We start from the raw sequence: 26,260 nt of genomic DNA on the forward strand, positions 1-26,260 counted from the left end.
CCTCAACTGCTTGAAAGAACTTTTAATTTTGTATCGGATCAGTTTTAAGCCGGGAGGCGTCAGTCAGCTGCAGCCGTCCTCGTTTTTGTTGTAGAAAACATTTTTCACCAGCTGAATGGAAAGAGGTTTTCAGGAATATGTTGCTGTCAGGCGAGTTGAAATAGTTGGTCATGTTGACCAGTATTAGCAACGTCACATGCTGTCTGCAGACACACAGACAGAAATGCATTCCTAAAAGCATGAACAGCTGATCAGTCATGCAAGGCAAGTGTTGGCTGAAACTTTTGAAAAAGACATTGTCGATGACATTGTACCGCCCACTGATATGTCAACTATCATCTCAGTAATGTCTTTGTTACCTTAGAAATGACAGTGGAAGGTGAGTTGATAGTGAAGAGGATTTGGTCAACTGGCCCACACAGGGACCAGAACTCAGTCCGTCTCTCAACATCCCCGCAGTTGTTTGAGGCAGTAAATAGGTCAGGCAGACAATAGGGGTACAACTGATGGTCCTTCAGTTCTGGGGGTCAGTTACCAGTCCATTCAGATGGGAGCGGCTCCTGCGGCCGTCCGGCGAGCCGCCGATGGTCGCCGCCGATGGTCGCCGCCGATGCTCACCGCCGATGCTCGCCGCCGATGCTCGCCGCTCTCCTTCTGCAGCCCAGCCAATTAGACTAAGATGGCTTCCGTCAGACGGCTTCCGACTCTGCAGTCGGTGTATTTACACCACACAGATTTTGTCCTCAAATTAAAGACAACGCGTTCCTGAGGGTTCGAGCAAAATTAAATTTAATGTTATGCCTCGTGCTTAAACTACACATTCTATCAAGGCAAACGGCAATAAAGACAATTTCAAAGCCATTTGTGGCTTGTTTCAGAGCGCTCGCTCCCAGCCAGGGGTTTACCGAGGACCAGACCACCCGCCAGCCAGCACCCCCAACCCGCATTAACTACTTCTTCTTCATCCTCTGTGCAACATTGTGGCCACAGATTGTGAGGAATGCAATTAGAGAGCCTAAATTAAGTAGTAATGGAGAACCTGGTTTCCCTACCAGTGTTGCCATCGCAACACCGCCTCTAGTAGTTTTGCTACTTTATCTGCAAAATGCACCATTGAGCCATAAAGCGCCTCTGTCTGTGAGGTGGTGGGGGTGCGGGGGTAATGCAGGGAGGTGGAGGATGGGGGGGTAACAGCTGCGTGCTCTGAGGTTTCCTTCTTGCATCTTGTGATTTTCGCCGGCCGTCAAATATTTACCCCCTAATACGGCGTGATGCGCTCCTGCGAGAGGATGAGGGGCCAGATTTCAAAGACCCCCTTGAAGGGTGACGTGCGCTCGGCGAGCTTTGAAGGCGCCGCTCCCCTCGGGTCGCCGCGGCGGCTCAGGCTTTTGTAAACAGCCCGTAGTCAGAGGGGGGCTCATTGACTAACGCGACAAGAGCTCTGAGGAGGATTTTCATCAGGATATTTTCTTTAATTTTCTTTCCACCCCCCACACCCCCCAAAAAAAACAAAAAAACAGGATTAAAACTGTAATGAAGCAAAAGGTGCAATCACACCTGCAGACAAGAAAGAAAAAAAAAGTTTCCTCTCCCGTGTTCTGCTGGTTGAGGCTGGTTGATTCACACGTCTCGATTTGCAAGTGAGCACAGACTTGTTAAAAATCACATCAAGTAGTTGACACCGAGTTAGGAAATTAGATCTCACAAGGTAAAAAGAAAAAAGAAAAGAAAAGTTTTTGCCGCATAGACGAAGTTACTTCTGGCAATAATTCGACAACTCAAATATTTACTCGGTTTATACCTGAAAGTTCTCAAATCAGATCTTCCGATGACGGCGACGCGGAAACAGCGGAGGACCTCGTTGATGTCAAACTGGTCCGAGTGTTTTGGTGGAACGACATCAGCCAAGACCTGAAAGAGGCAATTATTCCCATCCGTCCATAGTAAAACACGTCCCGCCATAAAGCACGAGTGATGACCTGGGTTTGTTTGGCTGTTCTAGGATGAGGTTCCTGACAGAACCTGAGAAGAAGCCAACGAACTCTGACCTTGGAGAAGGCACCGTGTCGACCAGAACGGGTTATCTCAACTCCAGGGAGTCAATGCAAGTCTGCTCTCTTGGTCTATAATGTGATTCCAGAAATGTATGAATGATGCCGTTCCTCTTTCAGGGTGTCTGAGAAATGCCCTGTGGACAAGTGTGGGTGCGCCCCCTGGGGGGCAGGAGGAGACATGTAGTAAAATCAAAAGCTATTTCAATCACAGACATTTTAACAGACCGAGTTACTTCTTAACATAGGACGCCTTCTTTGGTACTTTCCTAGTTAAACATGTCACCCGTCTAATCAACAAAGAAATGAAAAAGGTATGGGAAGCTATGGAATCAGATTATTTTCAAGGGTTTGGATAAAAAATTACAGAAATCACAGAATCTGGAAAATTATCAGTACTTCCAGACTTCCTTCCCCATGTCCAAATACTTCATCATCCATTCAGTGACTGGACATGATGCAGCCCGGTCCGTAGGAACCGATTTCTCTCCTCCGCCGCCAGACCCCATCGGGCCCCGGGACGGCGCGCTGCCGCTTCGCGTCACTGACTCATCGCAGCTTCCGCCGGCGCCGCAGAGTGTGAAGGAACAGCCCGCCCGTCCACAGCGAGGAAGCACGGAGTCAAGGTGATATGTCTGACGCTTCATCACCGCTGTTGTGACATCTCTTTGATGTTTGAGGCCTATAAATATCCGCCGGCTCCTGTTCCCAGGCGCCGTTCGTCCGCCGGGCGAGGAGAAGCGGGGAGGACGACGGAGAGGAAGTGGGAGGAGCCGAGCCGGCAGACCGCTCTGCTGCCGGCAGCTCTGGACGGCGGCCAGGAATCCCGGCCAAGGTGAGTCGCTTGCTGTGGTCCACTGCCGGAGAGAACATCACACCGTCTCCACGCCAACTGCCCTGGACCGCAGTGACCAGAAGTGTTGCGTTCAGACTCACAGCTATGTTCGGTTCTACTGGTTCTGACTCAGGTGAGCTCCACTCCAACCCACACTTTCCCTTTGTTTATGTCTACTTGCATTTTTTTCCCACTATGATGAATTTTAGCCAAGGAAAAGTCAAAGGTTTATTAGGAGATGACGATGACTTCTAACGCCAAAACTTGCACCAACACACAGAAGGCGCAGCGTCTCACTCCTCACCTTTTTCCTCTCTGCAATAAAAAGTGAACAAGAATCAGTGGAGAGTTGTCATTTTTTTTTCGTCAGATTCGGGCGACGTTGAGCGTTCTGGACTCGCGGCTCGGCGCCAAGCGGGCCCCCGTCGAATTTAAAAGCGACCAAATGCGGGAAGAGGAGCGAGACGGAGGAGGGAAGTGGAATGAGAACAGGAAGAGGAAAATAAAATCAAGTTCATGAAGTCGGGAAATGTAATTGGAGGCTGCTGGGGGAAGCAGCAGCCTGCCGTACCTGCTGCACACACTCATGCAACACGCACACACACACACACACACACTCTCCCTACCTGGGGAGTGTGAATATGGTGTTCTCTTTGGCCAGAGGCTGGTAAATAATGGATGTGTTGGTGGAAGAGCAGGCAGTTTGAAATGTAAATGTGACGGATGGAGAGCACGCGTGCGTGCGTGCGTGGACGGATCATGGCTCTGGAAGCGCGCGCGTTTGTGTGTGTGTGTGTGTGTGTGTGTGCTGTCACTCCGGGCCGGGGCTGGGTATGTGTCTCGAATGGTGATGGCTCGTCCTCGCAGTGGAGAGGAAAACAGGAGGAAGCGGGCCAGAGGTGTGCCAGCATTACGGAGTGAAGAGGAGGGGAAACAGAGGAAGAGGCTAATTAGAGCAGCTTTGACCCAGAAACTTTGCGCTGCACGCAGGAACGTTTCGCAACGGCTTAACTGTTCAAATAAACTCTGGAAATGCTCTCAAATGAATTATAGCTTATCATTTATGATCAAGTTGGCAAAAAAAAAAATCAGGAATTTGCTCGACATTTTTGTTTAAGTTTACTTAAACTGCTTCGTAAAACTTTACTTTCTCTTTTAATCAGGTTTAAGAAGCTTTGAATTTCTTTTTTAACTTTTGAGTAGTTCAAACTGAGACAATATATATATATATTTTTTTTAGAGAAAATGTTCAAATATTCCTTATTAATGTAAACAGAGGAGGGAGGGATGGAGCACTCTGATGGAAAGAGCCTGAGGAACAGACCCCACTGCCCTCTTTATAGCTTTATGGGTCACACACTCATCTACCAAAACACCTTTAATGCTTTTTATCTCTCACACACACACACTTTAACTCAGTTGTCCTTGATTTGTGTGATCCTATGGTGATTTTTTTTCTTCTTCTTCTGTTTCTCCCAAGAAACGTTCTCGCTCCTGCTTCCTGAAACGAGAGGAAATGAAGACTGGGACTCTGGGCCCGGGGGTCACGACCCCCGCGGTCCCTCGGTAAGGTTCCCTGGGATTGGTACTCGCCTCCGGACTCGAGGACATCTTGGGGGGTGGTGGGAGGGAGGTCTCCCTCCCTGGGAGCGGGAGCATGTGATGTCTGCGAAAAAGAGAGAGAGAGGGGGGAGGAAAAAAAGAGCAAAAAGCAGTAAAAGTGATGAGACGAAGCGAGTGTGAAGAGAGGCAGGGTGCGTCGAGACGGGGGAGCGAAAGAGTGTGTGACATCGACAGAAAGACAGAGTGAAAGGAACTGGTGGTGGGAAAAAAAAAAAAAAAAGAGCAAGAGTGTGTGTGAGGGACAGCTCGTCCTTCAGGCTCACCTAACCCCCCCGTGCCCCCCGCCGCCGCCGCTCCCCCGGGGGTCTGTCTTCTTGGCGGCAGTTTTACTGACAGCCATGAAATGGTGAGGATTTACAGTTGAAGGCTGCGACGACGCCACCGTTTCCTCTTCCGCCCGACTTCCTCCAGGAAGCGGCCCTCCATCCCAGCCACAAACAGAACGTTTTGCCACACAAAGTAGTGAAATGCCAGTTTTGCTACATTGTAGCAAACGACAGCAGTGACATTCGAGAGGTAAATATTGCTGCCCCGACTGGCTTGTAATTAGCGGCGGAGGAATTTTGGTGGTCTGAAGGCAGATTGACATCAGCGACGACTTTCATGGACGTCGGATGAAGTGAAAGAGAAAGAAAAAAAAGTCACAACCCATTTTGGTTTTCCGTAGACACAAGAAATGTTCGACCAGAATTCATTTTCAAAGTTAATGAGAGATCAATGTTTATTAATAATTATTGACCAGCGATGTGCGTTCAGGGAAGTCAGGTGGTAAACGATGGGGAAAAATCTATTTTTCCACTTGGATTGTCTATTAATGGTTTTTCTTATTTCTTCATTTCAATGATTTTATGGTCAAAATCGCTGAATCTACACATTGCTGTTGAAATCCACGAAAGACGACCAGTAGCGAGGTGGTGCAGTACCGCGCCTCGCTGATGGGGGGCAGTGCTGAGCCCCAATGGACACAACGACCAACAGGTGCGCTTCTTCTACTCAAAAACACGGAACAGAACTGCTGCTGTTTTTTTTTTTTTTTTTTTTTTTGGCGTCCAGATTCTTGAAAATGAAAGAAAAACGAGAAACGACATTTTTAATTTTCTTTCCAACAAAATTACGGACATTTGTGGAGAAGGATAGGTGCCTGGACGACGCAAAAATAAAGGTAAGACACCGTTTTAATTAGAAAAGAGAAAAAAATGTACGGCATTGCGAGTCGATAAGAGCCTTGGAGGAAAGAGTCTCAACTCTTTTATCATTTACGTGAGGGAATTTAGAGCAATATCGATTAATGTCGGAGCTCTCGAAGTCAAACGTCAGCGTGAACGTAACACTTCCGTTGTGGCGCTGTTATTGTGAAAGTCCCGCGTCTAACTTCCGGTAACCAGGTGACGTTAGCTTTGTAGGGATGGTGGGTGGAAATGAGCAGCAATCAGGGCTTCTAAAAATAGAATTCATGCTTTTTGTAATATCAAGATGCTTGAAAACTTAGTAAATCAATTGAGATAAATTGGATTTTTTAAAATGTATTTATTATTATTTGTACAATAATAACACGGCTATTCTCAGTTTCTGCACGAGGTGGCTGTGTTGTAAAGCCAGCCAGCTAGCTTTTGTGTGATCGGTGGCAAGTTGAAGTTCAATGTGTTTATTTTCCTGTTATTGTTTTAAACCTTCTGCTTAAATATTTGCAAAACAAAACTTTACATTGCTGTATCTCTCAATCACCACTAGGGGTGCTGTAGTCAGCATTCATTTCTAAGGCGTTTTAAGCTCCAATTCTATGTTTTCTTTGTTTTAAATTGCCAAACAGGACTTGGTTCTCTTCTGTCATGGAGGAAATGTTATTATTTTGGTCTTTAGTTCATACAGTGATGATTTAAATTCATTAAAGATAAATTGTAGCTGAAAAATGACGCCTTGAAATCTGACATTTGCCCGGATTAAGAAGCCATCCACTTGGAAACCAACAAAATAGTGTAAAACATTATTTTATTTTATTTTATTTTGTTCTTTCATATTCTGTTGTTTTTGTGGTCGTTGGGCTCCAAAATGAAAGCCGTATGATGAATCAGATTCGCTGCACATCTCTGATAATTTCTCAAAAGTTCCGCTGGTAATAAGTGAGAAACTCATCTGCTCGGCTTCTGCGGGTTTCTGTTGCAGCGGCGGCGTCTCCAGCCGTGAAAGGTCCACTACACGCCACTCCAGCTCCTCCAACTGAGGCGAGTGTGACAAACAGCTCAACAGGCTTTGGCACGCCAGCTGTCCAGAGGGGACACACACACACTCACACACATAGACAGGGGCAGAAAATTCACACAGGGGTTCATTGACATGCACGTCTCGGCATACACACACTCTCGCAACAAAACACACTTTCCTGCCAAGTGCAGTGTGGTAATCTTTACTAATGCCATGGGTCCTGAGGGCAGAGCATGTGAAAGCTGCCAGGGGCCACACAGCATCACAGTCCGCTGCGCTTTCGGAGAAGGAAAACCGACTCCGTCGACGACCGATGTGGAACATTCACATGAGGGACCGAACGCGCTCCAGCCTGCAGACCCACCGGGTCTGATCTCGGCAGCGCCGGTCCGGCTTTCTGCTGGCCGGTCGGCCGCCGGGGCTCCGTCTGCACGTCGTCCAGATGAATCGGGCAGCAACGAGTCACATTTACTAAATTACGTTTACTTGAGTAACTATTTGAGAAAAAAAGTAGGAGTTTTGGAGCCTTTACATTTTGCTTGAGTAATTTATCATGGCGTATTGCTCAATCTCTGGATTCTCTTGATTGAAGAACAAACATGTTTACATGAATTATTGTCATTTTGGTCCTTAAAATTTTATTTAACTTTACCTTTTGGTTCATCTGATGCCATAACTTTGAAATGATAAATGATTTTCATCAGTTACTTATTTTGTGAAGTAACTGATTACCTCTTTTTGCTTTTCATTGAGTAAAAACATGTTGAGCAGTGCTACGCTCAGTTTCGTGTCGTTCTCGGGTTCAGTGACGCCGGACCGGGTTGGCGTCGGCTGCTCCTGACCTTCCCGCTCCTCTTCCTCGTTTTGCTCTCCTTCCTCTGGAGGAGGAAGAGGCGGAGGAAGAGGGGAGCTGTCAGGAAGGAGTAAACGTGTGCAGCTTAGGGAGGCGTGGATATGATGAGGCTTCAGTGTTGTCGAGATGGATTAGCTGAATGACTTTGAGGGGTTTGTTCTCTTGTCTTTGAGCGCACAGCCAGACTCGCCCTCCCGTCTTCTCCCTCCCCTCCAGATCTTCACGTCTCCCTCTCGCTTTCCGTCCCCATCTTTGTTTGTTTGGATAGATCCCCCTGCAGCCCCCCTCTCGGTTTCTGCCTCGAAGGAACATTAAAACGAACCAAATTGCTGCTGCAACGGAAGAAGCCCGATTCTGTTCTCACCTGCCAGATTGACGGTTTCATTGAAAGTCCAGTTATTGTTTGCATTTCAGACAGAAATAAAAAAAAAAAACTGCACTTGACATTTTTCTCCAAAGCAGCTAAAAAGCAAAACATAGGCAACGGTACTGTTAAAGCAAATTTACAATAAGAAAAAAACAAATACATAGTTATTAGAGATAACACAGTTATTGTTATTTGTCAACATGTTAAGACTTTAATGTATTAAGTTAAATTTGAAGCTAATTAAGATTTGCTTTAGTGTCAATTACAACCAATTGATCTGTGTTTACACACAACCTGTTGACAATGCAAAGCAGAGATGAAGACGGAACATGATTTCAATAAAGTAAGTTTTTAGAACATCAACTCCTGAAGTGAAAATCAATAAGTCTTTGGAAAATAGATTTTTAATCAACCAATCAGCTCAGTGACGGATTGAGGTTAACTTCTGACCACCAATATGGTAACTTACCTATATTAATGGCAGCTGGCATATTTGGGCCCCATAAGAGTTTTTCCCCGTGGATGGGTGGTGATCCGTCCCTAAAACGGGCAGGGCCAAAGGTCATGACCCAACTGCAGTTAAAAAGACAAAAACGGCCACCATTCATGAACGTTGTGAAATAGTCTGAGGACTATATATACATATACGCACATGTATTTCTATATATGCGTGTGTTCCTGTTGGCCCTGGCTGTCTGACGGCGTGTGATTGATGTGTCGAGGCGGCGTTAACACTTCTCATGCTGCTCCTACATGGAAGGAGGAGGCGGAGGCGTAATGTACGTGAACGATTGATCACCTTGCCTCCGCCGCCTGATGACTTCTCCAAAGACGCTTCCCTGGGAATCGATAACCACCGCTCTCCGTTTCCCCCACCAGCCCCCTTCTCTCTCTCCGAACATCACCGGGACAGACGCAGAGAGCTCATTTATGAAGGAGAGGCACATTTGCATATGGAAAAATAATTAAAACAAACAAAGTGAAGCCACCCCACACCCCAGAGAGACGAGGAGAGGCTGCGGGAGGAGGTGAGTGATGTGGGGATAGAAAGAGGTTTAATTGCTCCACGCTGAGGTTGTGCCATTTATCTTCAGCCGCCGTTCCATTCGTCAGCGCGCCACAGATGAGAGTTTATGTAGGTGTTCTCAGGATATCTGTTTCAAGGTAAGCACAGCGTCAGACTTTTAGAGGGCAGTCGGCAAAGAGCAATGACTCAGAGTTAACCTCATCCTTCCCTTTGGCTCCCTTTGTGATTCCAGTTTAGCAGCCTATAAAGAGCCGTTGCATAAAAGGGTTTTCAGGGAGATGTTCTGCTCTGCAGCCGCCCGTCTCTTTCAGCGCCAGTCATTATGCTAGGAGCTTCCGCTGGCTTAGTTCCTGCCTTTATGATGCGTGCGCGTGAGAACAAAGTGTGTGATTTGTTCGTACTCGCGCCCATCTTTGTCTCATTTGAGCGCGCGCGGTGGTTCTGCGCGCCCCACCCCCACCCCGCCGGCACCGCAGGGTGCGAGTCGTCTGTGCGCCGAGGCCTGTCCGCTGCGTTAGCACCGCAGCGGCTAAAACTCCATTTTCAGTGCGGCGTTTGAAGCCAGAGGATGAAAGAGTCGCTCTCCTCTCCCCTCGCTCTTCCTCTGCTCTGATGGACAACTCCATGGCCAGAACAGTTCTTTGTTTCTTTCCAGATGAAAGGCTATTGACCTGATGGTGCTTTGGGTAGATAAGGACAATGAGGGTGTCACCGAAGTCATTTGGAGTTTTTAAAGGAGAGCATCCATGTCTACTGTAGACAGATGTTTTAGCCAAGAAGGTATCGTAGACAGAGGATGCATCTTCAGACAGAACTTTAATAATTTGGTCAAAAATCTTTCTTTAATGATTTCCTTTTATTCTAAGAGCTTCGGTAAAAGGCAGCTGGACTTCTTCACTTGAGAACAGACCCCTAGAGTCTCTTTGTACCAATGCCAATGCCCTCAAATTTTGGTCCTCTACAGGTGATGGTTAGATGGTTCCCATCTTTTGCCAAAGGCCTCTTCGGTTCTGATCACGTATCGGATGCAGGAGGTCTAAAGTCGGAGTCAGAACAATCATCAAACAGCCTTTACCACCAGCATCGAGTCGCCTTAACGCGACTCGGCTTCGCTTGGTGGAAGAGTTTGCCTTTAGTGATGGGCTGAAAACAGCACAAGTCAGAAGACGATTGGTCACTGATTGGCTAGGGGGCAGAGTCACTGGTTGCGTGAGTTTGTATTGACAGGGCTCCGTCTGTTTGTCAAAATCAAAAAGCTCTCACAATTTCTATCAATAATTGCTTTCATCTGAAGCATGAACCGTGATCTTCATAGGATTTTACCTTTACCTGCTATCTTGTGGTTATCCTTTAAACCACAGGATAGTAGTATGTAAATAATACTTTCTACATCACAGCATTACAGGAGAGAGGCGCTTCCCCTAATGTTGCCAGTGATGCTCCGGCCTTTGCCGATAATCTCAAACTCAAAGAGACGAATTATTGTGAGTGACTAAAGTATGACAGCTTGCCATGTTGCTCCGGGTGGGAAAGATCAGCGCTTAGTTTGCCTTTTATGCTAAAGAACGAGCATTTCTGAAGCGTTTTCAAAACCGTTTTCAGTTCTAATTGAGCGAGAGCAGCCGAAACTGGAGGGAGAAATCTAGAACAAAAACACGCCTCAGGTATCATCCTTTAAAACAGTCTGAGGAACAACTAAGGAGAGGGAAGCGTGGCATTTTGTTGCGCATCAGGTATAAATATACGCCGTCAAATTAAATGAAGCCGCTCTCCTGCATCTATGCTATAGATGCAGCCCTTAGTTTCTCAGCTCGACAACAAAATAGCTGATTTAACCGGCGCTGGCGTCGAAGCTGCTCACTGAGAGTGAGCTTGCATGTTTTGCTCCCCTCCTCTTCCCGGATATTTGTAGTCTGCATTAGCATTCAGCCAAGGCAGCCGAGTTCACCCTCTGTAAGGAACTCAACATCATCCCAAGCTGGCTGTAGCTGCGGGCGAAAACAACAAGGCTTTAAAAACAGGCTGTCGAAGAAGAAACGCTCCCAGTCTATCAGAGCTCATTCTAATCGTGCGTTTCCTGGTTTCTATTTATTTATTTATTTATTTGTTGCTCAGTGCGAGTGTGTGCGCAGGAGTCCCCGACGAGCTCGGCTGGGTGCTGCGAGTGTCTTCCCTTTTAAAGGATATCAGGCACCCGGGGATCCTCAGAAGCCGGCGTTGCCAGTTAACGCACCTCTGACGAGAGCGGCTGCACTTAAGACAATCGCAGCGCGAGCGGGTGTGCAAGGCGCGCACGTCGGTGTGCAAAAGACGAGGAAGAAAGAGCGGCTGGGAAGGAGAGAGAGGCAGGGAGGGAGTTAGGACGTATAGGTAGAAGGAGGATGCTGAGTCTAACCTTTATTCCCATCTGAAGCCAAAGCCTTTTTCAGATTGAAAAGCTTTATTTTGAAGATTTTTTTTTTTTTATGATTCCAGCACACTGCTGCTGTGGATATCACTTGTGAGTTGGAAATACTTTCAGTTTACATTTTAATCTTTAAATGTGTTGCTTTTGCCAAAACCTGGATAAAACGTCCAAATGGTCACCTTCAGATGAAAGGACACTGGATGAGACAGGAAAAGCAAGAAAACAAGTCGACTGAATTAACATGAACCAAATGGACGTCTGCTGTGGGACTTTTACACTTTTATGATCAGATGAGACAAATACTGAATCCTTGATTACCAAAGTATTTGGTAAAAAAAAAATTGCTGAGTAATTAATATTAGATCGAAGCATAAAATGGAGTTGAAATTTTGGTATGTTAAGGACCAAACTGACAATAATTCATAGAAGTAACAACAAATAAAATCTGTCCAATAAATCAGTTTCTTTCAAAGCTGCAGGTGTGTGACTGTTTGGTGGATTTTTTTGGTCCGAATATGTTTGTTTTTCATTCAGTGGGTAGAAAATTCAGAAATGTAACTCAAGTTAAAGTAAAGTCAACTTTTCAGAAATGTTTTCCAAAAGTTACTCGAGTGAATGTAACTCGTTACTACACTATTCTGCCTCACTCCACAACAATCCTTCCCACTGATTTCGGGTTTAGATATCTAATTATTATTATTTTTTTGTCATTATTTGGTTAAAAAAAATGTTGCAGAAGCTTTTGCAGGGAGTGGCAGTTGGGCTAGTCTCTGCGGTAAGCAAGCTGTGGGTTTCACTCTGACCTCTGTGTGCACTGAGCTAGCAGTCGACATGTGCTGCTGCTGCTGCTGCTGCTCCTGGATGTGAGAGACTCAGCAGGGGAGGAAGAATTTCTCCCCTCCGTCCCCCCGGCTTCCCTCCTCCAGTCCTGCTCTCCGCTGGAGTCGGCGGTCCATCTCGTGGCTGCAGATTGCCTGTGACAGCCGCACTATTTCAAGTCGGCGGGTTGAGCTAAATTGGAGTGAGCAATACCACCTGTGCCTGCTGGAAGGCCGCTCTGGTTGGAGCTGTTGCTCGGGCAAGAGGAACCTTGAAGAGGGAGCGAGTGAGGGGGGGAGGCAGAACGCTGCTACCTGCATCAAAGCCTTGGTTTCACATGCAATCTGGCCAGCTGGTTCCCTGGTGAGGAGGGGGATCTCTCTCTCTTTCCGTCTCCGTTTCTGTTTCTGCAGGTGCACATCTTCTTCTCCTTATCCCCAGTTTTAACTTTTCTCCGTCGTCCTCCTTCTCCTCCTCCTCCTCTCCTCGTGGGCTTTCTGTCCGAGTCAGATGGAAACTGACAGAACTGCGAGCGAAAGCTTTGAATCAGATCTCTGAAAGCCGCCACACACCACCCCACATCGAGTCCGGGTCTGCTCAGTTTACGTCTGAACTCACTTCGAATGAAAAGTCCATTAGAAGTGACATCTTGTCCTTTTATTTAGCAAATAACGTACAGCTCAAGTTAAATCCACGCCTCTGTTCACGTTGGTGTGACCTGTGCTCCAGTTCTGACCAGCATTGTCACTCTGGACACATTTGGATGAGGTTCTAACAGTGACTTAGGCGTTCTGGTGAGTGTAAATAAATCCCATTAGTTCCTGGAGTTTCAACCTTTTTTATTTCTTATTTCCACCGAATGTTTCATGGCACCAACATTTCTACATATGTTTGAAATCAGACGTTTAGTAAACGTATTAAAAGTCAGTGCTGAACAGTCAGTGCTTCGTCACAGTAAAAAGTTGACAGAGATTAAATATCCGGAGGTTCTGACCGAATCTTTGTTGTGTGGGGAAATGGGGCGGACGACGTAAATAAAAGCTATGCAGAGTTGACTTTTTTCAAAATAATGTCAGGCGGTTTGTTGAACGCAAACTCTTCGAAATTAGCATCAGGTCTAAAACTGCAGATTTTTGGAAGGAAAACTTGTTTTGGTCCTGTTTCAGCATCCTGACGCGTCAGAAGTGAGCAGTCCGAATGTTCCCGACACGTTTCTTTGCTCCTTCAAGTCGTCCAGACAGGCTGATGGGAGCAAACAGGGAGGAGGGAAGGGCTGCTGTCTCCCTCCTCACCCCAGGCAGGATACAGTAGGCATCATTTAGTGAGGGTTTGGGGGGGAGCGAACAGTGCGGGGTTATCCACGAGGTCGCCACGCTCGCCGCACGACCGAGCTCATTTCCACCGACGGAGAGAGAGGCAGCCGCTGAAACGGCTCATTCACTTTCTGATCACACACGCACACCCCTCTCTCTCTCTCTGCTTCACACACATGCTGCAGCCTGGCTTCATTGTGCTGCTATTTTCCTCATCCTTCACTTTCCCCTCTGTGCTGAAACATTTCCTTCCCGGCTCTGACGGTTCACTTTGTGTCGTCGTCGCTCTCCACTCCTCCTCACACCTTTTGTTTTTCTATCTATCACTGCATCGGCGCGCTCCGATTAAACCAGATTGACTCGTGCAGACAAACTCCCCCCCCCCACACCCTCCCGACTCACTCTGAGTGTCTAAGTGTTTCACAGTCTTGCTAATCCCTCTCTCTAGCTAATCTGATAAGCACAGCTAATGATATTTCGCTGAATGCCTTCAGACGACTGTAGTCGTGAAGCAGCAGCTCGTTCTGCAAAGCTAGCAGCGTTGGAGATATTGGACCAGAGCAAAGAGCTGTGGAACCTCAACGACCAACAAGCAATGAAAACCAGAAACACGAAGTGAAGCTGTCCGATTGGATCAAAGCAGCTGGATTCTCTGGATGTAAAAACTGATTCATTGGTATTTTTATCATGAATCAAATCAAATTTATTTACATGGAACATTTAGGAACAACTGCAGAATACAAAAAAACAAGAACAGGAAGATCATTGCTGCCGGTTTCCCGTCCTGACATTGTGCTGCCACTTCTGGATGAAAACTGTCCGGTTCAACAGATGCTCTTTCAAATTTCTGTATTTCTTTGTTCGGTTGATTCCAAGGCAACAAATTGCTGCCTGTGGATCGATAGCGCCACATGCCGCGGCTCCCGTCTCGCCCCGGCCGGGCAGGAAGGGGCCGCAGCGGGCCGGCAGGGTCAATGACCGGGTCCCGCTCCGCTGACGGAGGTTCGTTAAAAGAGTGCGGTGTTAACGGTGTCAGGACCGATCCTCCGGGCCGGCCTCGCTCTCCTAACGAGCAGCCCGATCGATGGCTGTCTGGCGGATCAGGCTGACAGCGCGGAGGAAGCTTCGTCTTGGCTAGTGATCGCTTCCTGCTCTGCTCTGGGTTACATCCGCTTCCACACACATCACCGATCACTGTCCAGCTTGGACCAGAAAGTACACCCTGCTGTAGTCTAACAGTTCGTCAAAAGGGGAAAACAATCGCATCGAGAATACAAAAACTGGCAGCACCTTACAGTTTACCGTTGTTTACCAAATGACAATAAAAAAGGAGAAAGTTTGTGTGTGTGGAAAAAGTAAATTCACTCCATGGATGTTCCACCATTAAGTCATGTTGCTTCATTCATGTTGAGCCCTCTTCTCCGTGGAGACGTTGACGACTTTCCACCTCTTCCCCTTCCTCTTTGTGTACACACAGAGGTCATGGCTGATGTCTCTCCTACTTGGTGTTGTGCTAACAGGAACTTGTTTCAGCAGCAAACACCTATTTTCCTGCGACGTCCAATGAAAGCAGAAAGTGTACTGAGTTTGGGGTTTTTTCCCCCCCACACACCTTTTTTCCGTCTTTTTTTATTGTTGATAGAAACTTGACTGTGTCACTACTTTTTTTTTTTTTTTAGTTTTTGCTGCTGTGACAAATTCACCCCAATCGGTGCCGTCGAACTGCTGCTTTTCTTCCCTCGTTCCTCTTTTCGGTGGGGGCGGCGGCGGGGTGCAGATATTTTTAAATCCGCGGCTCTGTGGGGTTTCTCTCTCTGTGTTCCTGCTCCTGTCAACTCGCTGGCACTCGTGTTTGCAAACACACCTAAAAAACATATTTACAGGAAGCGCCTGACAGTAAGGGAGAAGCTGGGTGGCGTCTCCGCTGTCTTCAGGAGCCCCGTGTTTGTGCACTGTCTGTCCGTCTGTCCTCAAAGAGACGCTTGTCCCAGTCTCAAGGGTCATTGAGGACACAGAGGAGTGGAAGAAGAAGGAGAGACCCAATAGTGAGGCGCTTCAGGGTGCACTTGTTTTTAACACAGACACAGAGTTCAGTTTCTGCTCACTTGTTTTTTTTTATTGCACACTTGAGACAAACACAATACAGATTTTTCACGGCGAAGACGACGTAAAGAGACGTCATGCTCACCGTCTTGAGAAAATCAACATTTCGCAGATGATCCGTGCTTTAAAGGAGCCGAATTTGCTCCAGATTTAGAGATTTGTGCTCGGCGCTGGAGTGTGACTGCAGCTAATGCGTCGAATTAAACCCCGGAGTTCGCTTCCGAGGTCGTCCCTTTTGTTCGCTCGGCGCGCAGGCCCCCTGTCAGATCTGCAGAGACAGAGCAAACGAAACAAACAAAACAAAGCAACGAGAGAACACTATTTATCAGTGCGGCAGATTCCAAAAAGCCACTGAAACATGATTCCTATCTCGTCATTGTCGAGCGACAGAAACCTTGAACGGCGTTTTGTGTCGGATTAAACGCGAGGAACTGCGTGCGTGATGAGTTTCCAGTTACGTAAAGCGATAAGACGCACCTCGGATCTGCCGGAGCGAGATGCTTCCAGCGGAAGAGACGTGACAATGTGACATCACGCCGATGGGGGGGGGGTGAAATAAGCGGGAGCAGAGATACGTTTAAGAAGAGCAAAAATCTACAGCTTCCATCCCTGAGCTCGGCTGACAAAACTGTCTTTAGGTGGCGCGGATTATGGATTAATCTATAATAACTGGGGAAGGAGCAGAGAAAAGGAAGAGAAGGAGCCCCTCCGAGTCCACCGCCTCATCAGCTAATGTTCCTGCTAATATTCCCAAATTATATCATTTAGACCTGTATCAGCGCTGCAGAATTAATCATCATTTCCCTGACACCACCCACCTCTCCCGCTCAACCCCCCCAGTTCATTAGATCTACTGTTTCTCATTTCTACAAAGTCTTGAGTTCTCTTGGTCCAACTATCCTGCTTCTTCAAATAATCTGTTTATCCACTTTATTCTCATTCCTCTTCTTCTGAGCTGTCTTCACAGCAGCTGCAGGAAGTCTTCCCGAAGCGTGAGACGTCGTCTTCCTCATCGTTATCAATTGACTCCCCACGTCATAATCGCATGCTGTTTCACGTCCCCTTATTAAAAACCATCCAGTTTCTGTTCCTAACATGACAAATTGATGAACATGAAGGACTCTACGTGCTTAACGTGGATGCGTTGATCTGAAAAGAAAACGAGAAAGCCAAAGTTTACGACCTGGTGATGGTATATGCAATTTTGAGACGGTTGCGCCAACAGAAAAGACGCAAGAACATCAAATTTTCTTTGGCTTGTTAGATAAAATACCTTCTCTAAAACCTTTGTATATGTTAGACTTTGAAGTTAGATTTTGTTTTGTTTTTTGTTTTTTTAACTGCTGAAATAAGTATCAGAAATGAAATTAAACACAATGCTGTCACCCAGAATGAGATAATTCATTTATTTATGGGTGATTTGTCCCTATTTTTTGTTTTACAGTGCTGCTGCGAAACGATCAGCCTCCGCCGCGAGCAGCCGACCGGCCGCAGGAGCCGCACAGGTGAGACCAACCGAGGTGGCGACGCAGAACATGACATAATGAAGCGTGGCTGTGAAATTCCACCTGCGTGGCCCTACGGTTTACAGCCCTCCTCTCGGGTCTCTACCTGCTCAGATTTACTGGCTGTTCCTGCCTCCTGGATCCAGCCTCGGTTTGTTTACGATGAAGGCTGGCAGTAAAGCTGGATGACTGGCCTGCGTGGGCCACTTTGTATCTTTGAGCAGATCAAGAAAAGGGTTCAACTGGAATAGATGATGCCGGCCTCAGTGGCTTTTTTTAATATCCTGCTCCTGACAGTGCCCCCCGCCCTCCTCCCGGGTCCTACCCTGTCTGTGAGCTCTAGATGGGTGGATGGAGGTGAAGTGGTATCGGTGAGGAGGTGCACCCCTACCCCTCCACCCGTTCTCGCTCTGCCGCTTCAACAATAGCATTTGCATATTTTTATACTCCGTCTTTCCTCTTGCCTCTCTCTCAAAGAAAAACAGCCCGGAGCGTGAATACTCCAGCAGAAGCAGCAGGCATGTGCAGGGAGAAACGGAAGCTGGGGAGACTGCGTGTCCGCTTTGCTTGAGGTAGGACACAAACATACACACACGTTCAAGCTAATATGCACACTGGGCCCTTACCCCACAGGTTCTGCACTGAGGACGAGGAGGAACCAAAGTTTGGTGCTTGTGAGGGTCTCCTGAAAGAGGAACAAAGGAAAAGGTCATTGAGATTGTTGCCACATTTTGCATGTGCCTGGTCTAGACCACAATGCTAATATTCACGACCATTTGCGATACATTTCATGCTTCATCCCAAAACAACCTTATTAACAATAAAATGTAGCGATGTATTAGCAGTAGTCCTTTTTGTGTAGGGTTTTGTTTGTAGTTGAACCTAAAGAGTCTTGCTGCCTAATTCACCAAAATTATTTTACTTTTGAGTGCAAATAGTCAGTTTTTCCATTTATGCATATTGTTTTTGTTTCTGTGTTTATCAACAAAACGTCTCAAACCAATAATGAAATGTTTCCATTTAAGAAATACTGTTATGTTTCAATTTTTACCCACTGCAGGACTTTGGTTTTAGCATTTTAATTTTATACGCCACAGATGCTAATCTCATAATCGTATCATCAGCATACAAATTCTCTAACCATAGCATTAACATGCTAATTTTACAGCTATAAGATTTATCATGCTAACTTAGCTTGGTGTTAACATGCTAATTATCCAACCACTGTATTGGCTTTCTAAATTTCCAACCATTGGTTTAGCATGCTAGTTTACCTTGATGTTGGCATGCTAATTATTGAAAGAGTCATAGCATGGCGATTTTTTAACAATGCGATTAGAGGCCTAATCTCTCAGCTATAGCATCCGATGCGTTTTGTAAATAATATTTAGCATTTAGTCTGCATTTTGAGACATTTTTTCTGAACATTTGCTACTTATAATATGCGTCGTCCTAAACGGAGACACCGCTGACAAAGAAAGTGCTGCATTTTGAGTCGATCGTCACATAGAATGTGTAACAGAACGTGCCGTTAATTGTATTCCCCTGGAAAAACACACATTTAATCCCCAGTTTGTCTCAGGTGTGGCACAAGCTCCTGTTGCCGCAACTTCGATGAAAACCTCCGAGACGAGTGAGAACCAGCGAATGAAAGGAGCAACATTACGTAACTGCATCATTCAGAGATGCTGACAATGCAACCAGACATGTTAGTCATTGCTAACATGTCTGGTAGGAAGGGATGTGGAGTGGTGGTGGGGGGTGGGATTTGTTTGTGGACTAATCCAGAAAGGCTTCAGACAAACAGCCGTGCAAAGTGTGGAGGAAGGCATTTCAAAAGCAGCCATAACCGCAGAGAATGCTCCGCTAAGCTCACACCTCCGCCATGAAGGTTACACTCTGAGGATAACTAGATGCACAGCGGAGCTGCATGTAATTTCATTTTACATGACACCCCGCGTTATATAAAGTTCAGGCAGACAAAGGAGGCGTCCCTGCGGAGGACCTTGACTCGGCTCTTCGGGCTGCAGTTTGAGGCGTTGCGAAAGCAGCACGTGTCACCAGATGTAGCGATGAAGGGTTGCTTTTTTTCTCCCGAACCTACGGCGCCGAACGCGTCACAGCCGGCGCCACCTCTCCACGCGGCGCGAACGACGTGAGGAAGACGTACGCCGGGATGGAAAACCTGGGTCCAAAGGGATTCTCAGACATCTTCAGAGCACATGTTTGCCGAAAGTGCAGAGGGATATTTCACTTGACAGAGCACGCTGAGGCAATTCTCCAAGAACAAAGTTCTATTGTGCTCAACTCTGAGCTCCATTGTTTAATTCCCTCCTAACTGACGCTCGTCTGTAGAAACTCAAGATCCGTTTTGATAGAAAACAGGCTGAAAGATCTAGAAAAACTCTCGCTCCGCACTGCAGGGCCGCAATTAGCGGTCCGAGCTAACAACCTTGAAGGTGAAAGATAAATGCCCGTGATGCACCCTGTAAGAAGGCCGTCTTATTTCTGGAGATTAATTGCATGCACACTAACGTGTCGAAAATGTGATTCATTATCCACAGAGAGTCATATCTGGAGCTGTGTGTGATAAATGTAGTCAGTAATTGATTTTGTTTGCCAGATTGATTTTGCGTTCAGGGGAGGCAGGTGAGTAATCCCGCTAAGTAAGAATAAAGCCATTTGACGTCAAACAGATGCTAACAACAAATGAAAGAAAATTACTTTGTCCACTTGGATTTTCTGTAGATTGTTTTTCTCACAGGTAATGTCAACTTTCATGGTCAAAATCTCCGAATTGGCGCATTGCCTGTTGAAATGCCTGAAAGAAGACCCGGGTTGAGGCCGTGCAGTACCGTGCCTCACTGGTAGGAGGCAGTGCTGAGGCCCATGAACACAACGAGCAACAGGTGCTCTTCTTCTAGGCATTGAAAATACACAACAAAGTGAAACCTCTTTTGCTTTTTATGAATGAAATAGAAAAAACTATCAATTCTGTACCCAAATGCAAAATGTTGCCTACATTTATTTTCAAGTACGAAACTAAATAATTATGCAACAATGTCGATAGTTTTGAAAAATTTACTTATGACATTAATTTTCTATACTGTTGCCTAAAATCTAGCAGTGAGGTTATTTTGACCCACTCTAACCCTGTTAACCTGAAATGATCACTTATTTATAAGCATAACTGCAAAATTAAAAGATTTTTTTTTTTTGTTAAATGTGACCAGTTTTATTATTTTATTTTTTTTTTTTTTTATGAGCCCCAAGCAAATCGTACATAAATATTAACAATGTTATTTTGGCCTAACCTAGTTGTGTTTCAGTTGTTGCCACGTCGAAATGTGCCATTAATCATAGACATTGTCACTATTTTCCTAAACATGGAGTATTCCTAATGCTATTTTTGATTTCTTCCATAAATCTTGATCAAATATGTTGTCAATATCTGGCTGTGTCAACATTGTGATTATTTCTAGACGCCTTTATGGAAGGAATCGGCAGAAGATGCTGATTTAGCCTGACCGTTTAAAGTGGGAAAAAAAAGAGTCTACAGGCTGGAAAACATCAGGCGTTTGCTCATTTTTACTCATCCCGGGTGACCTTAAGCCCAAACAGAGACACGTTGCATTGTGGGAAAGCGAAACTTGCCGCCTGAACGCGGCTCCAGCTCCACGTTTGTCTGTGGAAATGAGAGAAGGATGCTGCGCGTAATCAGCTGTTTACAGCAGCCCCGGCCTAATGGCTCCAACATGGCTGACACGGGCTCAATTACATCACCTAAATGAATGCCCTCTGTTCCAGATCACCCAGCTGAATGTTTCCAGTTTACCCAGTCTGGGTGTGAGAGGACGATGAAGAAGAGGAGGAGGCGGAGGAGTTGGCGGGGGGCGTCCAGAGGAAGACGCATGCAAACCCCTTTCCAAACAAACGGCCCAGTGTGCGCGGCGCCGCCCGGCAAAATGCCTGAATGAATCAACGCGAGCGACCGCACAACAGGACGTGGCGGCCGTTTAACACCGGTGAGCCGACACATGCAGGCAGAGTCGGAAACTAAACCAATTAACCAGTTGATGTGGAACCTCGCACATGTTTACACTCCAGAAAGGTCCATTTTGATTTAAAGGCCTTTATTCAGTCAGGTTCTGATTGAAGTGCCCTGCAGCCATATTGCGGGGGTACATTTAGTGATGTGAGGGGATTTAGATCCAAAATCATACAAAAGTATTATAAATAATGGTGAATTATGAGTGTAAGAATGTGGACCTGATCTGTTGACTAAAACATAAACAGCAAATATGCCTGAATATGCATTAAAACACAGCGGACATCATGTCGGCGTTGCAATAGAAGCTAACATCTGCCGTCTTCCTCATCTCTACTTTTTAGGTGTTCAGCCAATCTGAGGCAAACAAATGCCGCTCCGTGATTCGCTGCTCCGCAAACCAGCCAATGGAAAGACAGCTAGCATATCGAGTCCAGGTATTTCAGCCGCCCCAAGTCACATTTACTATATGTTGTGCACAACAAAAAAATGTAGACGTGAAAAATAATGCTAACTCTCCGCAAACAACCCGAAGTGGAGTTCCATAGAAAACCCACCGATACTTAATTTAAATTTTAAACATGAGGGGAGCTGAAGTTGCGATTCACCTGCTCGTCCAAAATGTCGCTTTTGCAACTTCGTTTTTTTTTTTCCCCTCACGCTTAAACTCCAGCTTTTACTTTGAAAGGCCACGGCTCAGATTACAGGAACCATAAAGAGCTGCGGGTGACGTTTCCTCCATCATGAATCTCAAAGCCAGGCCAGAAAAACAAGGCAGGGCATTACAGCCCTATTATTGTATTTGCATTACCCATAACAGGCAGCGTATTGGTTACTGTATTTATCGCCTCATCAGCGCGTCGTTGCTGCGAGCAGCGGCTGATTTATCAGGCCAACGTCACATGGAATGAGTCGGCGAATGGAGAGGAGGAAGGTTTTCCTGCTGGTGGACTTTCCTGACGATTGGCTTCTCTCCTGGCCCGCAGCCAGATCAGGACTTCTATCTGCACAGCTCTACGTCCCGTGAGAAGTTTCCGTTTTTGTTTGGCAGAGTTTTTTGGAAGTGCAGCCGAGGCCCTCAACCTCGTCTCTCTTTTTTTTTTTTTTTTTTTCCAATCTTTCTGGGATTTGGAGTGATTTGCGCCGCACTCCCCAAGGGAAATAAATACTTTGATTAATGTAATCCTGGGGTGGCTCATGTCCCTCCCCTCCCCCACCTGTTCCTCAGGGACTGCTCAGCAAAACAAAAACAAGAAGAAGAAGAAACGAGCAGAGAGTGACAAACCGGACGAGTGCATATTGGATTTTGTTTTGTTTATTAATTAGCGTGCCTTTCATGCGCAGCATCAGTCTTGATTAGCATGTAGCGCTGCCCAAAAGGACACTGTAAAAGTGTGGCTCACGCTAATGTGACTCCTGGAAGTGGCAGCATCTTGCTGGGGATGAATGTTCAAAGTTCTTCCCAGTACTCCCAATAATTCCTTGAAAAGTTCAAATTCACTACACGGTTTCCTTGAAAAGTTCAAATTCACTACACGGTTTCCATTACGAGTGTTGAACCAGATGGCAAAAAATAGTGGCAGTATGTTCCTGTGGGATATGTGTAGCTTGAAAGAGGAGAGGGGGAAAATGACTCATAAAAAATAATTGAAATCAAAAGTTGAGTTTATTGCACTTTTCAGTATATTTGTGTCACTCCCTTCTAATTATTATATTATTTGTATCTCTTTGTTTGTTCAAAAATGTTTTCTACCATTTAAAAAGCCTCAATGTTATGCCTGACAAATATTTTCTAATATTTCATATAAAAAATAAAGAATATAATACATGAATATTATTTTGAGTGATTTTGTTCAACACGGTTCCTTTTGTCAACTATCGGGCCCCTGCCTCTTGATGGCCTTCTGTACGGCCCTGCTGGTGCCAGCGCAATAATTCAGATGAAATAGGAGAGTCCAGTCAAAGTCCTAACATCTCGAGCATCTCCTTCAGCTTCACAGAGCGGTGTGTGTGTGTGTGTGTGTGTGTGAGAGAGAGAGAGAGAGAGAGTGACTCCATGCAGCATATTAATAATAAAAAACCTGCCTGAATTAGGGAAAAAATCCCCCATTCATGTCCGACACCCACGGCCTGCTTGAAGCCCATTTAATTAACGCTATATATTACCATCTAAGTGCTGCGAAGTTCGGCTCTAAATCAGCGTTTGGGCCCGACACGCTCAACGTATGGCGGATTACAGCGAGCCGGACCGAGCGTGATGCGGCGGTGGGGGGGTTTGGGGGAGCTGCAAATCAATTGTGTAGCCCACAGGCAACTTTAAGTGTGCCATAATTAAAATGCGGCGGGAATTGCATCAATTTAATGCGAATATGCGGCGGGCGAGCCGCAGAAGTGTCTGAAATTTACGGCCGAAAATCAGCTTTTATGGAGAGGAGAGAGACAATAGATTAATGCTCGCTAATTGATTTCCCCCCTTAATTCGCTGGTGCTGACGCGCAACAAGCCGACATTAATTTTTTTATTTATTTTTTATTTTAAATCCTCATTTTTATTAATTAGTGGCGACTAGGAGATGCATCTCTCTCTCTTTCTCTCTCTCTCTCCTCCCGCAGGAGAAACCCGCAAACTCCCGCGATGCTTCGGGAATTCCTACCTGAGGAGACTGAGCGGCGGCTCTGGTGCGCAGGCGCAAAGGATAGGGTTGGGGGGGAGCGGGGGCAAAATTGTCAATAATCTGACATCTGGATTCGAATTTCTCTCGTCATATCGATCCGCTCTGTTGTGCGTCACCAGCTGAAGTTTGCGCCACTTAGTAGTTTTGATGTTGCGCAAAAAAGAGGGTTGATTGAAAACACGAGAGCGTTTAAATGGAGAAGAAATTTGGATTTGATTATTTCAGTATTTAAAATGGGTAACCTGACTTTTTTTTTTTTTTTTTTTTTTTTGCGCATCGTGAGTGAGCGCGACACCTGGCGGATCTAATGACCAAATCACACACCCGCGCGCCTACAATAAAGTAAAAATGAAAAATAAAAGCCAAACTGTCAAGAAGTTAATAATAATAATCATTTAAAAAGAGAAAAACAGAGACGAACAGAAAGCGGTGTCAGCAGCAGGGGCGTGCACAGGAATAAGCGGGGCTGCGCGTTCAGGAAGAAAAACCAGTAGTTATTTCACTTTTAGACGAAAAGTGTTTTTCTTCCTTTAGTTTGTGCAAAAAGTTCTCCGACACCCCCTTCCTCCTCCTCTCTCTCTCTCTCACACACACACACACACACACACACACACACAAACGCGGAGTCGTTTTTCATCTCGACTCCAGTGCACAAACATACAGCTTAATGCGGCCAGTGTTCCCGTCTTTTATTGGCCTCACCATGGCGACGGGGCGCGGGGCTCAGCAATGCGGCTCCCCGTCAGCCTCTGAGGCTCGGGAGCAGGAGGAGGAGGAAGAGGAAGAGGAGGAGGAACTCCGGAGGGGAGGAAGAACGGAACACTCAAAGTCCGGCAACTCTGACGGGAAACGGTTCTCGCTTTCAAATATATAGGCCTATTTATTTTTATTTATTTTTTTGCGGATAACTGCGTTGCTTTCTCTGGCCGGATGCATGTTGAAGATTAAAAAAAAAAAAAACTTGAAGCAAACTTTAAGGATCCAGGGTTCTGTCCTCTCGGGTTCTTTGGTCTCGCTGCTTCAAAATCTGATTGATTGCACTTTTCTCCGGCGGGACGTTCGCGACAAAACCCGGCGCAGCTCCTTCATCTGCTCCCCACTTCTTCGATTTAGCGCTAAAAAGAAAAGGGGTGGGAGTGCGCACTTACTGCCAGGCTGTTGTTATTATTATTATTAATAATAATAATAATGCAATTTTTAAAAAAAGCTAACAATTAGCAGGACTTCCTCCAGATTGGTGCCGCGTAAAAACAGACGCATATCGGAGGACGCGCAAGAAAGTGCGCTAAATCCGCCGAGGTGACGACGATGATGGCGACGACGACGATGATGATGATGGCGGTGGAGGTTCTTACCTTCCGAGCAGCGGGACGTGGCGTGGGTCCGTGGGTCCGCTCCCACGGAGCGTGGCCGCGGTTCCCTCCTTGTCCCGGTGCGACTCGCTGCTGCCCTCAGATTTTCTTCCCTGCGCCTCGACTGAGCAGGAGCGCCGCTCTGCTCCCGCTATTATTTTCACTAAAATATATGAAAATTTATGCAAATGAAAATCAGCACTAACTGTTCGTCTCTTGTTATACTTGGGGATGATTTTTTTTTTCCCTTCCTCCCTCCTCCTCCTCCTCTCCCCTCTTTCCCCGCTTTGCATACAGAATAAATGAACTTCCCCAGCAGGAAACTTTGGGACCTTTATATATATATATAAATATATGTGTGTGTAATAAGCAAATAAATAATAAATAACAACATGATATATCAGAGAGGAGTTTGCAGCTGGTTTCTGGGGAATAGTTCCTAGAATGGCTTTTGACTCGCCTTTTGTGGATGTTACATCCTTTTTTTTTTTTTACTCCTTGCAGGGATCTCTGGGAAATTTCATCCAGGAATCCTCACTGTATATTAATGCATAGAGGAGGGGCCCCCAAACGTTCCCGGTGCAGACACGTTATGTAAGGGAACAGCAGAGAGTCGTTGTTTTTAATCTGCTGGATTAAAGACAATATAATTTTTTCTTCTTCTTTTATTAAATTGTGCAAATGTTCAGTGGATTTAAAAAAATGTCACTTTTCATCTCGGGTCCTGAATCTGTATTTAGAGTGAATCTAAAAAGTAAATAAATCAAATAAAAACAAAGAGGGAGTTTTAAATCAGGACTTTTTAAATAAACATCTTCTGTGTGAACAAAAGGGGGAAAAGATTCAGAAAGGATGTTTGTTTCCTAGGCTTTTTTTTTTTTTTTCAGGCCCAGACAGGGGGAAGAAGAGCTTCAGTCGCAGCTTCAGTGGCCCTCTAACTATTAACAGAAAAGAGTCGGACTCGTTCTCCGTCGTCAACTTCACATAACTGTGTCAGTGTCAGGGGCCCTCGGCGTGAGGGGCCCCTGGAGGCTTCGGGACGGACGGAGCGGCGATGGGAGCAGATAGGATTAGAGAGGAC

At 46.0% G+C, this 26,260-nt stretch overlaps 1 protein-coding gene and 1 long non-coding RNA gene across 4 annotated transcripts in view; both read left to right on the top strand.

Moving 5' to 3' along the window:
* The window catches only part of LOC129378699 (uncharacterized), a 79,666-nt gene extending 77,757 nt beyond the window's left edge, over nucleotides 1–1,909 (top strand). Inside the window, exon 11 of the long non-coding RNA XR_008608078.1 lies at nucleotides 1,821–1,909. This is a non-coding gene — a long non-coding RNA (uncharacterized LOC129378699). The remainder of the gene's footprint in view (nucleotides 1–1,820) is intronic.
* Nucleotides 1,910–5,595: 3,686 nt separating this feature from the next.
* Nucleotides 5,596–26,260, top strand: part of LOC129378695 (POU domain, class 3, transcription factor 3-B-like) — a 52,042-nt gene continuing 31,377 nt past the window's right edge. The window contains exons 1-6 of one of the 3 annotated variants that reach the window (XM_055059126.1): nucleotides 5,596–5,671; nucleotides 17,045–17,105; nucleotides 17,583–17,677; nucleotides 17,739–20,014; nucleotides 20,913–21,130; nucleotides 21,498–21,590. In XM_055059126.1, coding sequence (XP_054915101.1) covers nucleotides 21,561–21,590 — 30 coding nt within the window. In that variant the 5' untranslated portion in view covers nucleotides 5,596–5,671; nucleotides 17,045–17,105; nucleotides 17,583–17,677; ... (1 more) ...; nucleotides 20,913–21,130; nucleotides 21,498–21,560. The remainder of the gene's footprint in view (nucleotides 5,672–17,044; nucleotides 17,106–17,582; nucleotides 17,678–17,738; nucleotides 20,015–20,912; nucleotides 21,131–21,497; nucleotides 21,591–26,260) is intronic. The other 2 variants (XM_055059128.1, XM_055059127.1) reach the window with 2 other exon arrangements.

This window comes from Poeciliopsis prolifica, unplaced genomic scaffold (genome assembly GCF_027474105.1).
Source record: "Poeciliopsis prolifica strain line A6 unplaced genomic scaffold, Auburn_PproV2 SCAFFOLD053, whole genome shotgun sequence".
NCBI classification, from domain to species: Eukaryota; Metazoa; Chordata; class Actinopteri; order Cyprinodontiformes; family Poeciliidae; genus Poeciliopsis; species Poeciliopsis prolifica.